This window comes from Magallana gigas, chromosome 1 (assembly GCF_963853765.1).
Source record: "Magallana gigas chromosome 1, xbMagGiga1.1, whole genome shotgun sequence".
Lineage (NCBI taxonomy): Eukaryota > Metazoa > Mollusca > Bivalvia > Ostreida > Ostreidae > Magallana > Magallana gigas.
In genome coordinates, this window is record NC_088853.1 from 25,666,879 (window position 1) to 25,686,152 (window position 19,274).

General features: G+C 31.1%; 2 protein-coding genes across 4 annotated transcripts; both read left to right on the top strand.

The window, feature by feature from the left end:
* Nucleotides 1-247: 247 nt before the first annotated feature.
* On the top strand, nt 248-2,022 carry LOC117686936 (uncharacterized). 2 transcript variants are annotated; one of them, XM_034462826.2, is made up of 3 exons: nt 248-356; nt 1,067-1,226; nt 1,405-2,022. In XM_034462826.2, the coding sequence occupies exons 1-3, from the start codon at nt 294-296 to the stop codon at nt 1,953-1,955; spliced, it is 774 nt and encodes a 257-aa protein (XP_034318717.2). In that variant the 5' UTR covers nt 248-293; the 3' UTR covers nt 1,956-2,022. The 2 variants fall into 2 exon arrangements, with proteins under 2 accessions (XP_034318717.2, XP_034318718.2); XM_034462827.2 differs by having other exon boundaries at nt 1,408-2,022.
* Nucleotides 2,023-11,481: 9,459 nt separating this feature from the next.
* On the top strand, nt 11,482-15,573 carry LOC117686935 (uncharacterized). 2 transcript variants are annotated; one of them, XM_034462824.2, is made up of 3 exons: nt 11,482-11,635; nt 14,625-14,784; nt 14,966-15,573. In XM_034462824.2, the coding sequence occupies exons 1-3, from the start codon at nt 11,552-11,554 to the stop codon at nt 15,514-15,516; spliced, it is 795 nt and encodes a 264-aa protein (XP_034318715.2). In that variant the 5' UTR covers nt 11,482-11,551; the 3' UTR covers nt 15,517-15,573. The 2 variants fall into 2 exon arrangements, with proteins under 2 accessions (XP_034318715.2, XP_034318716.2); XM_034462825.2 differs by lacking the exon at nt 11,482-11,635 and adding an exon at nt 13,649-13,779.
* The last annotated feature ends 3,701 nt before the right edge of the window (nt 15,574-19,274 follow it).

Below are 19,274 nucleotides of genomic sequence, written 5' to 3' on the forward strand. Positions count from 1 at the left end.
CCTTTGACATTTCAGATTCTGAATAATTACTCCTATTGTTTTACTATCTCGTCTGTCTAAACAGCCGATATTTTTATCTGAGTCAAAGCCTGTGATTAAATTATGAATCACCTATTTAGTTTTCAAATTGCGAGAGAAACTCGTGAAAATGACCATTTAGATAGCAATAATAGTTGAAGTTAATTCCATAATTTGAAAGTCATAGGATAATAATATAAAATGATTTGGCTTATATAAAAGGCATGTTTAACCGTGTAAAGTTGTAAAAGTTTTTGAAGATACAGCAAAACAAGATGGCATTAAAATGGTTTTATGTCGCCATAGTAACATGGACGTTGTCTGCAAACTACAGCTGTGTAAGTGTCTTATATTTTTACAATTCGTTATCTACAATTTCATTCAATTTTAAATGTTCATAGTTGATCTAGTCATGGATCAGCCGCACATTTTATAAAGCAAGTTTGTATGTGCAATGTAAAACAATTTGATTTGAAACATTGACTTCGTTAAAATCATGGTGAAAGTTTGCCAGTAACCCTAAATTTGATCTTTTTTCCCTTTAAATCAAGATTCCATCGCTAAACATTTTTTTTTATTACTATTAGTGAAGTATTATTTATTACGGTTCCAAATTGGAAAATTTTAAAGGACAATTATATATATAAATATATTGTACATTGATCACTTAGATATAGCTTTGCTAAAGGTAAACCGTAAAATACAGTGAACGATATCTTGTATAAAGTAACAATAAACATGTTTTTATGCTTGATTTCTATATAAAAAATTGTCATATTTTAGAAAAAAATGAAAGAAATTGACAACATAAACATGTACATGTAACATTAAATGTTTCTATTATAAGAGACATGTATCTGTGACAGTCAATATGAAAAATAAGAACAAAGATAATGTTCAAATACTTCGGATTAAGGGGTAGTAACTGATTGATATAAAAATTTTCTTTTTGGAATTACTTTGCCTTTTGTAATAATAATTCAAAACATAACGTTTTCATATTTTAGAATGCTGAAAATCCAAACTAAACATATTTCCTTATTTTAAGATTGCTGAAATTGTTCGCATGCCCCAGCAACCATCAATACAAATGCTGGGACTGACTGTTAAACCTTTGAATGAAAGCTTCTCCGCGTATGTTCTTGTTTTCCTTGGACCTTCCGATACAGAGGTTGAATTCAACGGCGACACCCTGGAAGTCACCAAAGGTATTTGTCTGAAGTCAGTTAAAATAATACTTACTGTTGACAAATAATTCAACACTAATTTTTTTTAATTACTGTTCTAGAAAATGACAAACATTTATTTTTTTTCCAAAGCCAAACAATGTTGGAGCATGACTATTTTATCAACATTTTTAAAGACTTCTTTTTATTTCTGTTTTAGTAGATGTAGATGAATTTAAAGCATTAATGGTGAATAATAACGACAACATGGACAGGAGGATAACCTTAAAGTCGAAATCAAAAGAGGAAACCATTTCAATGTATCCGAACTTTAACTACAACCTCCTTACTAAAACAAGCTTTATTGAAAACACCTGTTATGTCAAGATAGAAAAGGATGAAATGGGAGAACGCACAAAATATACAGCTACAGTGTCATCATTTGCAGACAGAGAGGACTTGGAGAATGTGTCCAAGTATTTTATTGCATACATACGCGATAAATCAGGCGCCATTGTACAACTAACGACACGCCATCTGAATGATACTGAAAATGAAAATGTTGTCAGTTATTACAAATACCTCGACACTTACTATTCAGGAAGTAAAACTGACAGTTACAATGAATACTATGCCATTCTGAACTATCCCGCAATCGAAGCGGATGGTATAACTGTCCAAAGTTTTGGCTTTGTTTTGTATGTTTCAAGCTCAGATTATTATGGAAACGACATGACGATAAATCGCAGTTGGTATTATCAGATCGTCTAAACGCATAATTTAGAAGCTGTTTAATACCAATACCTATACGTTTTGAAATAAACAAAATGATACTCCAGATCAATGTGTTTTTTTCTCTTGTAGTAGTATATTGATTCAGATTTTTTTTTGGGAGTTGATTTTAATCAACTCTCCTATGCAGTTACTCTGGCAAACCGGAAGTGAAATGTGTTTGGACCGACACCTTCTAAATACCTGAAATAATAAAGACCTGAATGGCCTAAAACTTTATATAAATGATAAACTTTTATGTTTTGTGTCAAACAAAATGACTTTGTGTGTGTGATTATTTCCTTATAAAATATGGGAAAAAAATATCACAAAATGACATCCATATGAATTATTTACGCAGAAATATGGAAGACTTGAAGATTTGAATTGACCTGAAAATTTCAGCTGAGCTGAAATTTTAATAAATTATACGTTTTTATGTTCTGCATTAAATTAGATGACTAGGTGTTAGGTTTTCCCTATTATACACATGGATCGAAATTCTTGTTGGAAAAGCCAAAGGATTCATATTAGAAAAACAATTTTGCGCATTATTATTCATATACAGTTAAGGAACTACTTGCCAAGCCAAATATCGTTGATTTTAGCCTAAGAATACTCAATAAAATCAACTCCCGTCAGTACTTCTGTACTTTGACTTTTTATTTATTCTAAAAATATCTACTTAGAATAGAAAGTCCAAAAAATCCTAATGCCTGTTACAAGGGTTTGTTATAACGCACTTTGAAAAAAAAAAGGTGTAGACATATTGGATCACGTCAACACACTCTAAACAAAACGTGCACAGATTGGTCAAGATAGCTCACGCATTGCTGTATGTTTTACAATTAAATGCTAGTATGCCGTGGAATGCAATTTTAATGATTATCGAATCCAACGCTGGGAGATTTGTATGTGTTCCTATGAGAAATTGAATGTAAGACTTAATTATATGGTATTAAATGATACTATGAAAGTTTAACTACAAATTGTTCGAAGTAAGTATTTTTAAAAAGCCCAAAGATGACCACGTATCTGAAATGTAAACATTTGTTCTTTAAAGCTATAATTGATAACTGAATTAAACCAAGAGATGTTTGTAGAAAATTTATGCCAGCAAGATACCCCATTGTAGAGAGTACCTACGACGCACCTGAAGATGATTCTATTACAGGGGCTGTTCATGAGATATGTGCAATATAAGTTTTTGGTATCAATGCATTAAATTAAATTCAATACTCTGCATATTATTACTATAAAGCTATGTATTCAATTATGATTAGGCGTTACAGTGTATAAATGTGTGAATAAATTTACTTTGATGTGTCAATATATAAACCGTGCCTGTTTAAGAGGGTAACAGTTGAAATTGACACCCCGAGAAAACCATTGACAACCTCTACGAAATTGACAACAAGAGGAAACCATTGATAACCTTCGCGAATCATACTGAATGTTTAAATTTAGAAAAAAGGTTACTCATTTTCTATTGGACTGACTTGATTAAAACGGCGAACCGTATACGCACTATTTACGTGCATGTAACAATTCGTAATAATTTGTTGTGTTACTCGTTGACAAGTGTGTTGCTAACGCTGAGGATAATAGAACTGATGATTAGACGTGTCTAAACCAGTCCAAAGTCAGTTTTAAAATATAAGTACAATAAATAAATTTAGTTCTCGACTGTTCTTTAATGATCAGTTAAGTAAGCTTAAGTGTTGGAAAACTATTGTTTTTATAGGATGCGAAGTTGGTGAATATGGCGCTGATTTTAGGTCGTGAATTGGATGCCGAGTCTGTGATATAACTAGTGGTATCTGTAGTACATGTAAGTCATTTATCTAACCAAAATATGTAGATAATAAATGAAATAAAATTCACGATGTATCGAAATTTAGATAATGTATGCAAATAAAATGAAGAAATGATATTGAATGGCCCATTAAATATGTTCAACTTATTTTTAATCGAAATAAATATACTTTTCTATGTGTAAGTCTAGGAGTACATGTATGTGTGTGTATGAATGGAAATGCTTTATGTGTATCTATTATGATGTTAACTATATAATTCTGTTAGCTTATTTAATACTGCATCTCTCAACTTATATTTTACAATTTTAAAAATTGATATGTTAAATGTTACATATTTAATTCTTTAAGATAATGAATTGCTATGATTTGATTTGATTCTAAAAACATACGATTTCAAACAAAAGCGGTACAAATTTGACAAATTCTCATTTTTATCTATTTTCTTTTTTCTAAATGCGGAACTGTGCATGATTTCTACTAGGAAATATTACATATTTATATATTAAATATATCATACCATTGTTGTTTCTCATAAATATATAAATAAGATTTCGAGATACACAATGTAGTTTTGAATTTTTAAACACTCTTCTCTTTTACAGGGTAAAAGTTGAATTTTTTTGATTGAAACACTAAACAGTTATTCAATAATCGTATAAACGCGTTATAAATTATTATTGCAATATGATTACAATGTATTTTATTGCGTTTGATTTTTTTGAGCGAATTATTTCTTTCTGATAAAATAGTTATTTTTAGAATTAAACGTTATTTCTTTTATAATAGTAAAATATTGCTGTAATATAACGCTCAAGTAATACATTTTTGTCAAAACCTGTTAATCATACCAATGTTTTTCTTTTCTTATTCGCTTAAGGAAAACTAAAATTTCTCTAAACATATATTTTTATGATGTTGAGAACAGCATTTTGATGACTGATTTTGTTTTTGAGATATTTTCATACATCTTTTCTTGTGTTTAAATTAACAAGCATTTTTTTTAATTTTATTTTTCCAAATCAAAGAAACACTGCACACCTGATACACAGTTTTATTTCTCAGGCCAATCAATGGAGGTCAATATAGATTTGTATACTAAAATATCTGTTTTGTTGTAAGATTTTTTCCCCAAATATTTAAGGAACGGTAAGTATTTGTTGAATAAAATAAAAATACCTCTCTTTTGATATAAAGAACAAGGTGCTGGCCAGCCAAATTAGGCGCCAATCTGACTTCTTTTTTCATCCACAGCTCTCATACTTGAAACATAAGGTGCCTGACTCTTCGAAAAATAATGCACCGTCATTTCATAATCATCAATAAAAAACAATTAATGGCGCAATGCATCGATTTAACGTGAACACGTTTGTAAACAGGATGTCACATTATTGTAATGAGTTTTATATTGAATCTAGTTATCTACATCCCGATCTGCTTCAATACTCGTATTGAAAATAGAGTAACAATGTCCGTCTGCGAAATTTTTTAAGCATTTTATCATGAAAAAAAAACGTTTCGCACACTGAGACTTTTGTTACATAAATCAACCTCAAAATAATGATCACAACCATTCTCGAAGTATTTACAAAGTAGTTTTCATGAAAATATTTCAGAAAAAATAAAGAAGTTGCCCTATATCAGCATATACATGTACCCTCGTAAACACGAAGTATATGAAATGGTCATTTTTTTAATGACATTAAATAAAAATCATCATATAATTCTTATGTTTCAATTTCGTTGGAAATCTATTGAATATTTTTTTTTCAAAATATATATCTCTCAAGAACGCTTCTCTCGGTTATATTCAAGTGAAAAAGAAAAGTAATACAAAAAATGTGTAATTGTCCCTTCTACATATGTTATTCTTTTTATGTTATTTTTTTTCTATTGATCTAAATATATTTTGGTTACTTTTACTCATAAAAAAATCATGATATTCATTATTGTAGAAGTGAAATAAGCCAGTTGTCCTTGTCTTATGATTTCAAACAAAACATTAAGAAATGATTAAGTTTTAATTTTAGACTATCTGAAAAATTGTTTTTGTCCTTATTTCAAAAATAGAGAGAAATATATTTTGAAACAAATAGAAAAGTCAGATAGTAAGCGATTTTATAATAAATATTACGTAATTGTTAGAGATTGCTTAGACGCTCTCCGATCCTCAGCTATGCCTGACAACTCTAAATTGTCAGAATTTATTTCACTTGTTCCATAAATATGCCTTAACGCAGACAAATTTAATAACCCATCAAGTGTTAATGTTACGGTCTGCCTTTCAGCGAATTGTTTGGGTTAGTGAGTCCACGGAGATCTACTGAATTTACATCTTTAATGGTGTTCGAACCTTTTTTTTTTAATTCGACCTCAACTTGTGTATATATATATATATCCTTTTATATTCATTGTATACAAATTTACAATACCTTTGTAATAAGCTTAGATACCATTGATAATGATGGATACTTTATAACAAATCCTGTCTTAAAATCGTTGATCTTTGCCGAAGGGGCATACGACTCTGCAGCATCACTTTCAACCATACTTCATGGCTGCAGTTTAAATACAAGTATTATTTTAAAGGAATGATCGACAATAATTATATATTGATACCTAAAAGCTATCAACATGATCAGTTTGATGTAAAATAATTTTAAAAAATACTTTTTTTTGTTTTGTTTTTTTACAAAATTGGATTATTTTAAATCTGTACACCATTATTTCATCATTATAAACCGTCAACAAATTAAATTTTGAAATAAATTTGGGGAAAGCCGTTCGTAAACTCCTCGTCTAGTTTTATATTTTTAATGTAATTATTAAATGTTAATGTATCTTCTTCTTCTTCTTCTTCTTCTTCTTCTTCTTCTTCTTCTTCTTCTTCTTCTTCTTCAGAATACTGAGTAGGGATCTTCAAAGAGCATTAACACGTATACAAAGAGAGTGTTGTATGAAAACAATTTAATGCGACTGAAAAATATTGAATGCCATCATAACTTGCTATTGAGGTCGCATTATAATGTAATGTTGTTTATAAATCAAGCCATCTTCCTAGCTACTATTATGCAACATCAATAGATCGAGGTCAGTTCATGGAGCATTTTCTTATGATTGAGGTCAGTTCATCGAGGTCAACTACATTATTGAATGAATCTTTCGATCGAAATTCTTACGCGTGAGGCAAAATGTGCATTCTTGAATTAACAGGTCGAACTGTATTTTATGTATGTTTGCATCTCTTAAGGTAAATGAATTGAAAATAAAACTGAGTAAAATGTTATATAAATACTAAACCAAACTTAAAGTTTTTATAAGAACTATTTATACAAGCGGAATGTGTGCGCACTTGGAAGCATTTGCCGGATGCCTTATATGGACACAACCGTGATCGGCCGAAACCGATCACAATAATATACAGTGTGTATACGTAGTGAGTTTTGTTCAGTATCAATCATCTCACATTCCATAAAACGCTCTTTTCACCAACTTAAAGGACACCTTAAATAATCTGTACTAAAAATAAAAAGCCATTAGGATTTATAACGTGTATGAAAAGCTCATTCATCGTAGTATTACATTTTTGTAACAAAAAAGTGCCGTCATTTTCAGATCATGTTTGGTTGTCAAAAACTAAAGTCAAGGTCTTATTTCACATTATACAAACAGATGCAAGACCTTCTCGTTGCTTGCAATAAGATCGCGTTTTGTGTCTGTTGTTCAAATATAAAAAAAATTACAGAATTATCTATATAGTTGGAAAACAGAGGAGGCTTTATCTTTTGTATATTTGTGTGTTTACAGAACTATTACATTATACACTGTTTTTGTTTTGGAAATACTTTAAATATGATAAAAAGAGTTACATGTTTATTAGATACAAAAAAAAATTACATTGTAAAATAAAAGAAAAGAAATTTACTGTTTCAAATATTTTTTTAAGTGTAATTCATGTAGAATTAATATCATCATTTTGCAAATATAAGTGAAATAAAGGAAATATTTAGATCCATTTACGAAGAATCTTGTAATTAACCTATTACTGATACATGTGTATTTGAGAAAGAAACGACGTTTTCTCGGTCCTTCTAACAACCAGTGAGTTTAACTTGGAGGCAAACAGCCCGTGTGGCTCCCGGATGTTGAAAATAAAGTCAAATTCAGCAAAAGAAGCCATATGGATTTTGTTCAATCTGAACTCAAAAGCCCGTAGAGAAACTACATTTCCTTTGAACAGCTGTAAAATTGAAATTGAAAAGCGTGAGAATGGTATACAAACAGAGTACAAAGCGAGAGTGGAGAATTGTGCAGATGAAGATGGATTTTAGAAGTATTTTGTACTCGATCTTAACCTCAAATCAGGAGACGCATCCCAGATATATTCCAAAGATCTTAACGGTCCGGATATTCAGCGAGTTAGCAAATATTTCAAATACGCAAAGACATATTATACCAGCACCGAAAGAGATACATATTACACCATCCTAAATAACCCTGCACTGGAAGCTGACGAGATTACTATTACAAACTTTCACTTCACTGTTTCATCTAAATCGAATCCTTCTCTTTTTAGTGATAATATTTATTCTACCTATAACTGGAACTACTATATATGAATACAAATACCATTGTAAAAAGCATCTCAGCTCAGATAGGTAGTCTTACATGTATCTGGGGAAATCCTCAATTTAAACATGTACAACAAAATGCATTTATAATTAAATAAAGTTTGATGCTTCCAACAGTTTGTTTGAGCCCCTTTAGATATGCTGCAGCTTTATTCATATCGCTCAAGTGTTATTATTATACTTTCATGTAAAATACTGGAATCTGATTGGTTTAGACGCAGTTGATAATACGTTCTATTACCCTCAGCGTTATCAACACACTTGACAACGGGTAACACAACCAATTGTTACATGTGTGTAAATTATGCGCGTACGGTTCGCCATAGAATTCACGTCATTTCAATATAAATGCAGTAAAGTTTTCTTTAAAATGGAGACATTCAGTATAATAAAATAAATAGTGCCTGTTTGGGAGGGGAAGAGTTGAAATTGACACCCTTCGCGTTGTTTGACAATAGTTTTCTCGGGTTGTCAATTTCAACTCTTACAGTTCCAAACAGGCACTATTTATATAATGCTCTAATTTTGATTTGAAAATGTAAAACAAAAATGCATTTATGGTTAAATAAAGAATTGATGCTTCCAAAGTTTGTTTGAGTCCCTTTAGAAATGCTGCAGCTTTATTCATATCGCTCAAGTGTTAATAAACTAATCTTGATATAAACCATTAGAATGCTGCATTCTATATCACACTGCTTCATTTTTAAGATTTGAATTATATTAACAGTTTATATAACATGCTATTTATAAACATATCCTTTTCTATTCTTCCGGGCGTTATTACATGAACTCAGATTTCTCCAGATCCAACCCATTTCATAAATCACACACGTAGCATCGTTTTTTAATGAAGGGGGGGGGGGGTAGTCTCATTGAAAAATGTTGACAAACCAAAATCATTGTTTTTTCTTTAAAAAATTCTTTAAATTCTTTGAATTTCTGTGAAGCTCATTTCTCATATTTCAAATTTATTGCCCATGTTATAAGAGTTCCGTCGGTATAATCGGTATTTTATTAGTTTGAATACTTTATTGATAAGTCACAAAATAAATAAAAACAACTGTTAGTTTTAACAAATAAATTAATTGCCCAGTCAATTCGGATGCAGAACAGCAATGCAATCATTTCATAAAATTGTCTAGCCTACGATTCGTGGATAACTTCCATCATTAAGAAAAAAATCCAAACAATCGCTGTTACACGATTGATTAAAATGATTATGAACGGCATCGTCAGCTGTATGATTTTACTTTTTATATAATTAGTTAATTTTTAAGCAAAAAAGGAGTCTATAAGTATACACTAATGCAATTATGTTTAAAAGTGATAAATAATCATTTTATTTTTCCATTAGAAAAAAAAAAGAATACAATAACCATGTTAAAAAAATATTTATCGACTCTTTATCAACATTGTTTTTTTTTGGGGGGGGGGGGGGGGGAGATGAGCCTTATTATTGGTAAGTTATTGGTAAGTTGCAAAGCAGTAACAATCATTTCAACTTCAAAGTTATCCCAAATTATATGTAACCGACCTATTATCAATAGCATTTAATAGCATTTTAAAATGAATGAAGTAGCCTTTGACGGGCATCTATCAAAGTCACCGAACGCAAAATTAGACCTAATCTGGATAAGTAATTGAAGAGTCAATGGAGGATTTGTGTGGCTAATTTCGCCGAATGAGTTGTCATTTATACAATTGAATTTTTTTAAAGTTTTGTATGTCTAGTTGATTTAATATATTTTCAAGACTGTTCATTGTTACATGCTATTAGAAAATATCATAACATTACAGGCGCCCAGGGGACACGTTGCTTATGAAATTGATAATTTGCAAAATATTTTATGTTTTAAAATTATAGCACGAACAGTTAACTCAATCATTTTTACAAAGTCATAAATAAGGTAAATGTGTTGACTTTTTTAGTGAACAAAGTAACATGTGTTAGTGACAATTATCATGTATTTTGTATTTCGAAATTATGGATTTTTCTGTATAACCCAATTTTCAGCACCATTTCCGTTTAAATTTTTTCAGTGAAGTTTATCTGTGCAATTTAGCTGTCTTGATTAATGAAACTGCTTATATTTGTTGTAACTCTCACGTTGTGAAGTTGTTTTCATTTCAGAAAGTCATAAAGCTACATGATGGAGGCAACCCATTTCTTTCTACAGCTTTCTCTAGTTGTTGTACTGACTGCAAACCATAAATCTGCAAGTTGTATTACATTTATATGTATCCATTTTTTTTTTTTTCATTTTAGTAGTGTTTGTCAACATACGCATAGTTTAGTATTTTATGTCTTATACTTGTTTTCATTAATTTTTACGTAAAAACATTCTGCTTTTAATTTCTTCTTTGTTTTTATTTTTTGTGTGTGTTCGTTGTTTTTGTTGTTGTTTTCGTTTTTTAAACATTTTTGTTATACTTGATAAATATTAAAAAAAATATATTTATTGAAGTAGAAAATATCACCGTCTTTCTTTTCTGGCTTAATGATGAATAAATAAAGTTTGCTAATAGTTACATTTTTGGGTATTATTATAATTGTTCATAGATATTAGTTGGTATATAATAGGCAGAACTAAATTTTGTACAGCTATTTCTTGCATTGTTTCTACAATTATATGCTATGCTCTGCGATTTTAATGATATGGTATGAGATTTTAATGCAATGTTAAATATTTGAATTTGATAGTATTAGAAAACAAATAAAGGGCTTAATGATATACAAAATCGCCTCCCTAAGCAGTGTCCTTAACTATTTCGAAGTAAAATGATAAGAAGTCATAGTGAACCACTAATCTGCAATGTGAACATTTGTCCCTTAAAATAAAAACGTTTCAAGCCGATTTATTATAACTTTGTTTTTTTTATTTTATGGTATGCAATCGCATGATATGACGAATAATAAAATCTGCGACTGTATGCTATTGTATTAGATTTCAATGCTATGGTATAAGATTCAAATGCTATGCTATGAAATTTGAATAATATGATATGGGATTTGAATTGTTGTAAAAGAACAGGCGTGAGCTGACTGTAAATTTTGATTTTATTTGCTTTGTATTAAAGATAGCTGAAAGTGTGCGAAGACTCGGAAAGCCCGTGCTACAAATACTGGCAATCAACAAATCACTGGACGCCCATGACGGAGTGTACAATGGGGCTTTCAACGGCCCAGCTGAAACAGGGTTTGAATTCACAGGCAGGTCAATTGAGGTCAACAAAGGTTTGTTAACTTTAATTTTTGCAAGCTATTTATTTTTCGTTTATATCTTAAAACTAATCAAGGGGTTTTTGTTGTTTTATTACAAATTAAATATTTTTGCCTATTTTGAATGTGTATACAGGTTTGAGAACGATCTATTGAACTGCCGGTCAATAGACTGTGATCTATTGGACCGCCGGTCAATAGACTGTGATCTACTGTGAGATACAGGCAAGTGGCCGGTGCAATGTGTATCGTTCCGATCCTCTCAGATTGTCGTTTAACTGTATTCCACCTGTATCTCAAGCGACTGTGTAGTGCGCGGCCAGCGCGCTAGGTTCCGTTCGTTATCGAAAGCAAGATTTTTGTCTTGCCTAGGTAGCCGAGTGGGGAGCGCGGTGGCCGCTCACTGCTAGAAGAATGGGTTCCAGAGGTCGTGAGTTCAAGCCTCGGTCGGGGCGGATGGTGGAGCTCCAACAAAAGTGAATTTCTCTGTGCTTTATATATATCTTTATCATTCACTATGGGCAGGTATATGTCAGTTTGAGAGTTATTGCAATGTTTGTGCTTGTTATATATGTTTGTATCTATGCAATGTGTATCGTTCCGATCCTCTCAGATTGTCGTTTAACTGTATTCCACCTGTATCTCAAGCGACTGTGTAGTGCGCGGCCAGCACGCTAGGTTCCGTTCGTTATCGAAAGCAAGATTTTTGTCTTGCCTAGGTAGCCGAGTGGGGAGCGCGGTGGCCGCTCACTGCTAGAAGAATGGGTTCCAGAGGTCGTGAGTTCAAGCCTCGGTCGGGGCGGATGGTGGAGCTCCAACAAAAGTGAATTTCTCTGTGCTTTATATATATCTTTATCATTCACTATGGGCAGGTATATGTCAGTTTGAGAGTTATTGCAATGTTTGTGCTTGTTATATATATATATATATATATATATATATATATATATATATATATATATATATATATATATATATATATATATATATATATATATATATTCTTCATTACTTCATACTATGGCAATGATCATACAATTAACGTTAGTAATGCTTACAGTAACGAACCAATTCTTAATAATAATAGTAAAATGTTCAACTTCAAAAAGTGTTGCTGAAAATATATTAAAATATACCATCGAAATTAGTACAGGCAACTCGTTATTTTCATCTTTGTGGTATGTTTTTTTATGTAACCAACCAATGATGATTCATACAAAAATTATATTTTTTGCAGCTGATTTATAATTAACGCTTGCGTCAATGTTTTCTTGGTTCTTTTGTAACAAAGTTGAGAGGGTAGTTTGATAAAATAATAATAAATATGACGTCATGTCAGCTGTTTTACGTGGTACGCCCATATCGCCGATCTACCATGAAAACTTTCTCCCACTATAAACACGTGCCCTAAGAAGGAGTTGTACCATTGTTGCAACAACAACAAAAAAAGAGAAAAGTATTCACTGAGAAAGAAAGATGTGATTTTCATCTTTAAATACATCTACAAGTATATTAAAGAGATTTGCATCCATCTTTCTATGTTACACAAGTTGCCAATGAAAACGTAGGCTTACAACTTATTTATACAAAATACACAATGAAAATATATTAATGAAATGATTTAGTTGTTAAATTCTACATCATACTGTACACGTAGACTCTGATAACGTACTTGAGTAAGGGAATATTTGATGACTGAAAGCTGTATTATCGCGGTGTGCTGACCTCTAGAATCCAGTTTAAGTTAAAAATTTTCTGCTATTTATTGAAATTAAATAATGCACTTTGAAATAGCATTCGTCCTTTGACATTTCACATTCCAAATAATTACTCCTTTCGTTTAACTATCACGTCTGTCTAAACAGCTGATATTTTTATCTGAGGTCAAAGCCCGTGGTTAAATTATAAATCACCTATTTAGTTTTCAAATTGCGAAAGAAACTCGTCAAAATGACCGTTTAGATAGCAAAAATGATAGTAGTTAATTCCATAGTTTGAGAGTCATTGGATAATGAGATAAAATGATTTGGCTTATATAAGAAGGCGTGTTTAACCGTGTAAAGTTGTAAAAGTTTTTGAAGAGACAGCAAAACAAGATGGCATTAAAATGGTTTTATGTCTCCATAACAGTGGCCATGTTGTCTGCAAACTACAGCTGTGTAAGTTTCTTATATTTTTACAATTCGTTAACTACAATTTTGTTCAGTTTTAAATGTTCGTAGTTGATCTAGTCATGGATCATCCGCAGATTTTATAAAGCGAGTTTGTGTGTGCAATGTAAATTAATTTGATTTGAAACATTGATTTTCGTTAAGATCATGGTAAAAGTTTGCCACTAACCCTAAATTTGATTTTTTCCCCATTCAATCAAGATTCCACGGTTAAGCAAATTTGGTTTTTTAATTACTATTAGTGAAGTATTATTCATTACGGTTCCAAATTGGTGAATTTTTAAGGACAATGTTATAATATATACCGACATAGCTTTGCAAAGGTGAACAATCAGGTAAAATACAGGGAACAATATCTTTTATTAAGTAACAATAAACATGTCATATTTTAGGGGAAAAATGAAAGAAACTGTAAACATGTACATGTAACATTAAATGTTTCTATTATAAGAGACGTGTATCTGATCTGTGACAGTCAATATAAGAAATAAGAAAAAAAGATATGTTCAGATAGTTCAGGTATAGAGGGTACAGTGCTGCTATCGTGAAAATTGACAAAATAATCCTATCCTATCCTATATCATTGGGTTCATGTTCAATGAAAAAGATTTTTAAATACTAAATTTTTATTCAATACATTTGTTCTTGGGTATGAGAGCTAGGCCTGTACAAATTAGACCTTTTCTATATCATGTTGTAGATGTAGTAACTGATTGAAATATATAATTTTTTTTTCAATTACTTTGCCTTTGGTGATGATAATTACAAACAATCACATGGTTCTATATTTTAGATTGCTAAAATTCAAAACTAAACAAATTTCCTTATTTTAGATTGCCGAAATTGTTAGAATGCCCCTGCAGCCAACAATATCTACGGTGGCAATGTCTGTTATACCTTTGAATGAAAGCTTCTCTGTGTGTGTTCTTGTTTTCTTTGGACCTTCCGATACAGAGATCAAATTCAACGGCGACACCCTGGAAGTCTCCAGAGGTATTTGTTCTCAGACATTTAAAATAATACCAACTGTTGACAAATTATTTAGCACTATATTTATTCTAATTACTGTTCTAGAAAATGACAAACATTTATATTTTTTCCCCAAAGCCAAACAATGTTGCAACATGTCTTTTTCATTAACACATCTTTAGACTCCTTTTTATTACTGTTTTAGAACATGTAGATGAATTTGAGGTCTACATGGTGAACAATAATGCCAACATGGATAGAAGAATAACCTTAAAGTCGAAATCAAAAGGAGAAACAATTACAATGTATCCAAACTTTAACTACAACCTCCCTATTAAATCAAGCTTTATTGAAAACACCTGCTATGTCAAGATAGAAAAGGATGCAATGGGAGAACGCACAAAATATACAGCTACAGTAACATCATTTGCAGAAAGAGAGGACTTGGAGAATTTGTCCAAATATTTTATTGCATACATACGCGATAGATCAGGCGCCCGTGTACAATTATCGACACGCCATCTGAATGAAACTGAAAATGAAAATGTTGTCAGTTATTATAAATACCTCGACACTTACTATTCAGGAAGTAAAACTGACAGTTGCAGTGAGTACTATTCGATTCTGAACTATTCCGCGATCGAAGCAGATGGTATCACTGTCGAAAGTTTTGGCTTTGTTTTGAATGTTTCAAGTTCAGATTACTATGGAAACGACATGACAATTAATCGCAGTTGGTATTATCAGATCGTTTAAAAGCATAATTTGAAATCTGTTCAATACCAATACCTATAAGTTTTGAAATAAACGAAATAATGCTTCAGAACATTGTGTTGTTTCTCTTGTACTACTATATATAGTTTATTGATTTAGATCATTTTTTTTTATTTATTCAAAAATATATACTTAATATAGAAAGTTCAAAAAATTTTAATGCCTGTAATAAGGGTATGTTACAACGCATTTTGGAAAATTAAAAAGGTGTAGACATATTGGATCACGTCGACACACGCTAAAAAATGTACACAGATTGGTCCTCATGCATATATGTAAATTTTACAATTTAATTCATGCTGTGGAATGCAATTTCAATGATTATCGTATCCAACACTGGGAGATTTTTAAGAAATTTAGTGTAAGGCTGAATGAAATGGTATTCCATGATATGGTATGAAAGTTAAACAATATCGCTTTCGTATGATTAAAAGTTTCTAAATATTCGAAGTTAAATATTTTCAAAAGCCCAAAAACGTATTTGAAATAGTAACATTTGTTCTTTAAAACAATAATTGACAACTAAAATAAAACAAGAGATGTCTCAATATATGTAATATCTTCAAAGAAAATAAATGTATAATGCAAAAAATTTTGTGTTTTTTAAAGTCCAAGGGGAAAAATCTGTCAAATCTTGCTTGATCATACCTGGAAAAGAACTTGATCAGATATTATTAAGATAAATCTGTGTACCAAATTTCATTTCAAAATGTGCAACCCTTGCGAAGAAAATGAACTGCTTCTGCAATAAAGAAACTTTTCTAACTGTAAGGGGCATGACTCTTTCCAAAATTGCTTGATAGAACACAAAACTGAATTTGACCAAGTTATTCCTATGATATAACATTTTACCAAATTTCATTTTAATATTTGCAAGATTTACAAAGAAAAAGAACAGAATATTTTGGTGAAACGACTGATCGACAGACGAATATACATATAGGCGTACGGACAACAGCAAAGCAATAATTTATTGCTCCTTAGAATGAAGTATAATTACAGAAACGAAATTCCCGATCATGTTAAGGCTTCCCGATGGATTTTACAGCGATGTGTAGAAAGTCACTTGTCTGTACTTCATACGATATGACGTCATAATTATGTTTGACGTCACGATCTGCATTCCTGTCGATAGTTCTCAGGGAAAGTATCATAACGTAAAAAGTGAATTATAGCAAACCACTATAAAATTGCATGTTTCCTTTACATAAATGCTGCCGTTAATGCTAGACGTTCAGAATTCACTCATATTAAAAACCGGTATCAAATAATCGACAGTTTTAAAACTTCGTTTTAAATAAAAGACTATTAATAAACTTGTAGTTTGGAGACTTTCCCTTCTAAGTGTAAACAACTGAATGAAGAAAATGTAATGCATGTAAAAACAGCTTGTCGCAGTTGAAAGATCAACACAATTTTAGAATATTTTACGTAAAATTGGTAGAGAACATAAGTACCATTGTGAATTGTTTTTGGGAAACCTACGGATTTACCCCAATTTTTTGTAAATCACTTTTCAATAGTATAAATGTGCATTCTTTTGGTGATTTTGTGGAATGTTTCAACAATTATCTTCCATAAAGGAAATATCTTTTTATTCCCAAGCAAGAACTTCAAAGCATATGACTTAACAAAGGATTTTTCTTAAAAATATGTATAATTTAATGTCATTAAATACCTACACCTATGCGATTTAAATAGATCATTTGCAATATTACCCGTCACGTGATTACAAAGAACATATGACGTCACAAAAATGCATCAAATACAATGTTTAACATCGGTGTCAATAAATGTTACATAGATTTTAATAAATACTCCCGCTCAAGGTATTTTTGCGATAATTGAAATAATATCGTTTCCCAGCCGTTTTTTAGCATCGAAAGTCTTCAATGAGCAATATTAAATTTTGACAATAATCACACATCCTTTTTTCCAATAACTAGGTTCTTGGCAAAGATATGGCATCTCATTTGACATTAAAGTCGTTTACATTTTTTTATGAAAGCGAAATAAAAGAGCGAATGGAGATATTTCCTTTATCGGTTTTAAAGATAGTTCTGAAATTCATTTGATGTTGTTCTTGCAGCTGAAAAATACTTCACGCATGATGTTGACTTTTTTTTTGGTTAATTGAACTGACAACTCCTGTAATAAGTAAGTACTATCATGTTATAAGTCGTCTAACTCTAATGGCCTATGTTTCTATGTTTCTTCTATGTCAAGTCTCTTCAAAATGTTAGTTTAACTTGTTGCAGAGTGTTCCAGAAATCTGCAAAGAACACAACAACAAGATTAGCAATAGTTGATCAAGGTATATCTAGACATGAGAAGTGTCAGTTATTCTTGCAGCATCTTAAGGTAAGTAGCCAAAAAATAAACAATATTGCAGGACATTTATTTCCTTACACGACCAAACTTCGACTTCATCTTATATGGGCAAATAAAATTCACCGGTGGCAAAAATAAATACAACAGGTTGTTACACCATTTAATAATGAAAGGTAAAAAATTAAGTTCTCATGGGATGTATGTAATTGTGAGTTTTTCCCTTCTATTTTATTTACTTGCAGCATGAACACATCAGTTTTATTCATGATACACTAATAAGTGGAAGACATCTCAATCTCTAACTGAAGATGAACTTAGTGTATCAATTGTGTTTTACAACGTTCAATATTGAATCTCGTTATATGTACATGTATCATACAATGGAAAATCAGTTCAAACAGGGAGCAATATTTATAACATTCCTACCAAAAGTTTAAAGTTAAACAATGACCCTGTAAATTGATTTAACATGCTACAATTCATATTAATTATCTTTATTAAATGTACTTGTACTCTTCCTTTTGCTATGGTAGAAAGACATGTTAAAACCGTATATGAAATTAAATGCAAAAAATATACATTTAGCTTTGCCACTAGAAAATAATATCTCCTTCAAAGTCATATTACGCAGCTTGTTATTGCACAAGATATGAAAGGGTTATGTAAATCAATGTATTTATTTACTATAAAGAAAAACATGACAAGATCTGTCATCGATCTGTAGGTACATCGGAAAAATTATCAGTATATTTCTCCCATTAATCTACTCTTGTATTATTTAATTGGTTTTAGCTTACTCGAGTTGGAAACCATGATCCCAGGGGTATATTGGGATCATATTGGGTCTCAATGTTTTAGTTAAGAATGTAAAGAGAAAAAATCTTTAAAAATCTTTCTTTTTACACCAATAGTAAGTAAGTAATGTCAACCTAGTGAAAACAACTTTAGATAGTGTGTATTCAATTTATTCAGAACCGTGATTATATGGAGTTAGTTTGGGCCACACTGAAGGGTCACAGTTTAAGAAAGGAAAAAAACTATATATGCCGTAACGCCACGAATGCAATCATAATTTTCAAATGCCAAATTTAGAAAAAACAATTTCCCGACTGCAAACAAAGTTATACATGTAAATCCCTCATTCTATTACATATCGCCTTTCGGCTCTGCGAGGGTATCATATAGCATTACTTTCCCGAGTTCAGCGAGGCATACCATTCACGATCTCAATTCAAAGATTTTAACAATAGAGTATAATCATGTAACAACATTGTATATACCGCCCCTATATAAACCGATGTGCCTCGTGCGGCATCATTCTTTTTCCTGAGCGGGCATAACGTAAATTTTACTCAGACCTGTGTACTACCTGACAGGATATATAATATCTTGTTTCTAGGACGAAGTCC

Bases quoted from the DNA above. Each gene is read 5' to 3' on its own strand.
- LOC117686936 (XM_034462826.2), top strand. From the start codon at position 294: ATGGCATTAAAATGGTTTTATGTCGCCATAGTAACATGGACGTTGTCT. The intron at 357-1,066 runs GTAAGTGTCTTA...CCTTATTTTAAG, and splicing joins TGTCTGCAAACTACAGCTGT to ATTGCTGAAATTGTTCGCAT. The intron at 1,227-1,404 runs GTATTTGTCTGA...TTTCTGTTTTAG, and splicing joins CACCCTGGAAGTCACCAAAG to TAGATGTAGATGAATTTAAA.
- LOC117686935 (XM_034462824.2), top strand. From the start codon at position 11,552: ATGACGGAGTGTACAATGGGGCTTTCAACGGCCCAGCTGAAACAGGGT. The intron at 11,636-14,624 runs GTTTGTTAACTT...TCCTTATTTTAG, and splicing joins GTCAATTGAGGTCAACAAAG to ATTGCCGAAATTGTTAGAAT. The intron at 14,785-14,965 runs GTATTTGTTCTC...TTACTGTTTTAG, and splicing joins CACCCTGGAAGTCTCCAGAG to AACATGTAGATGAATTTGAG.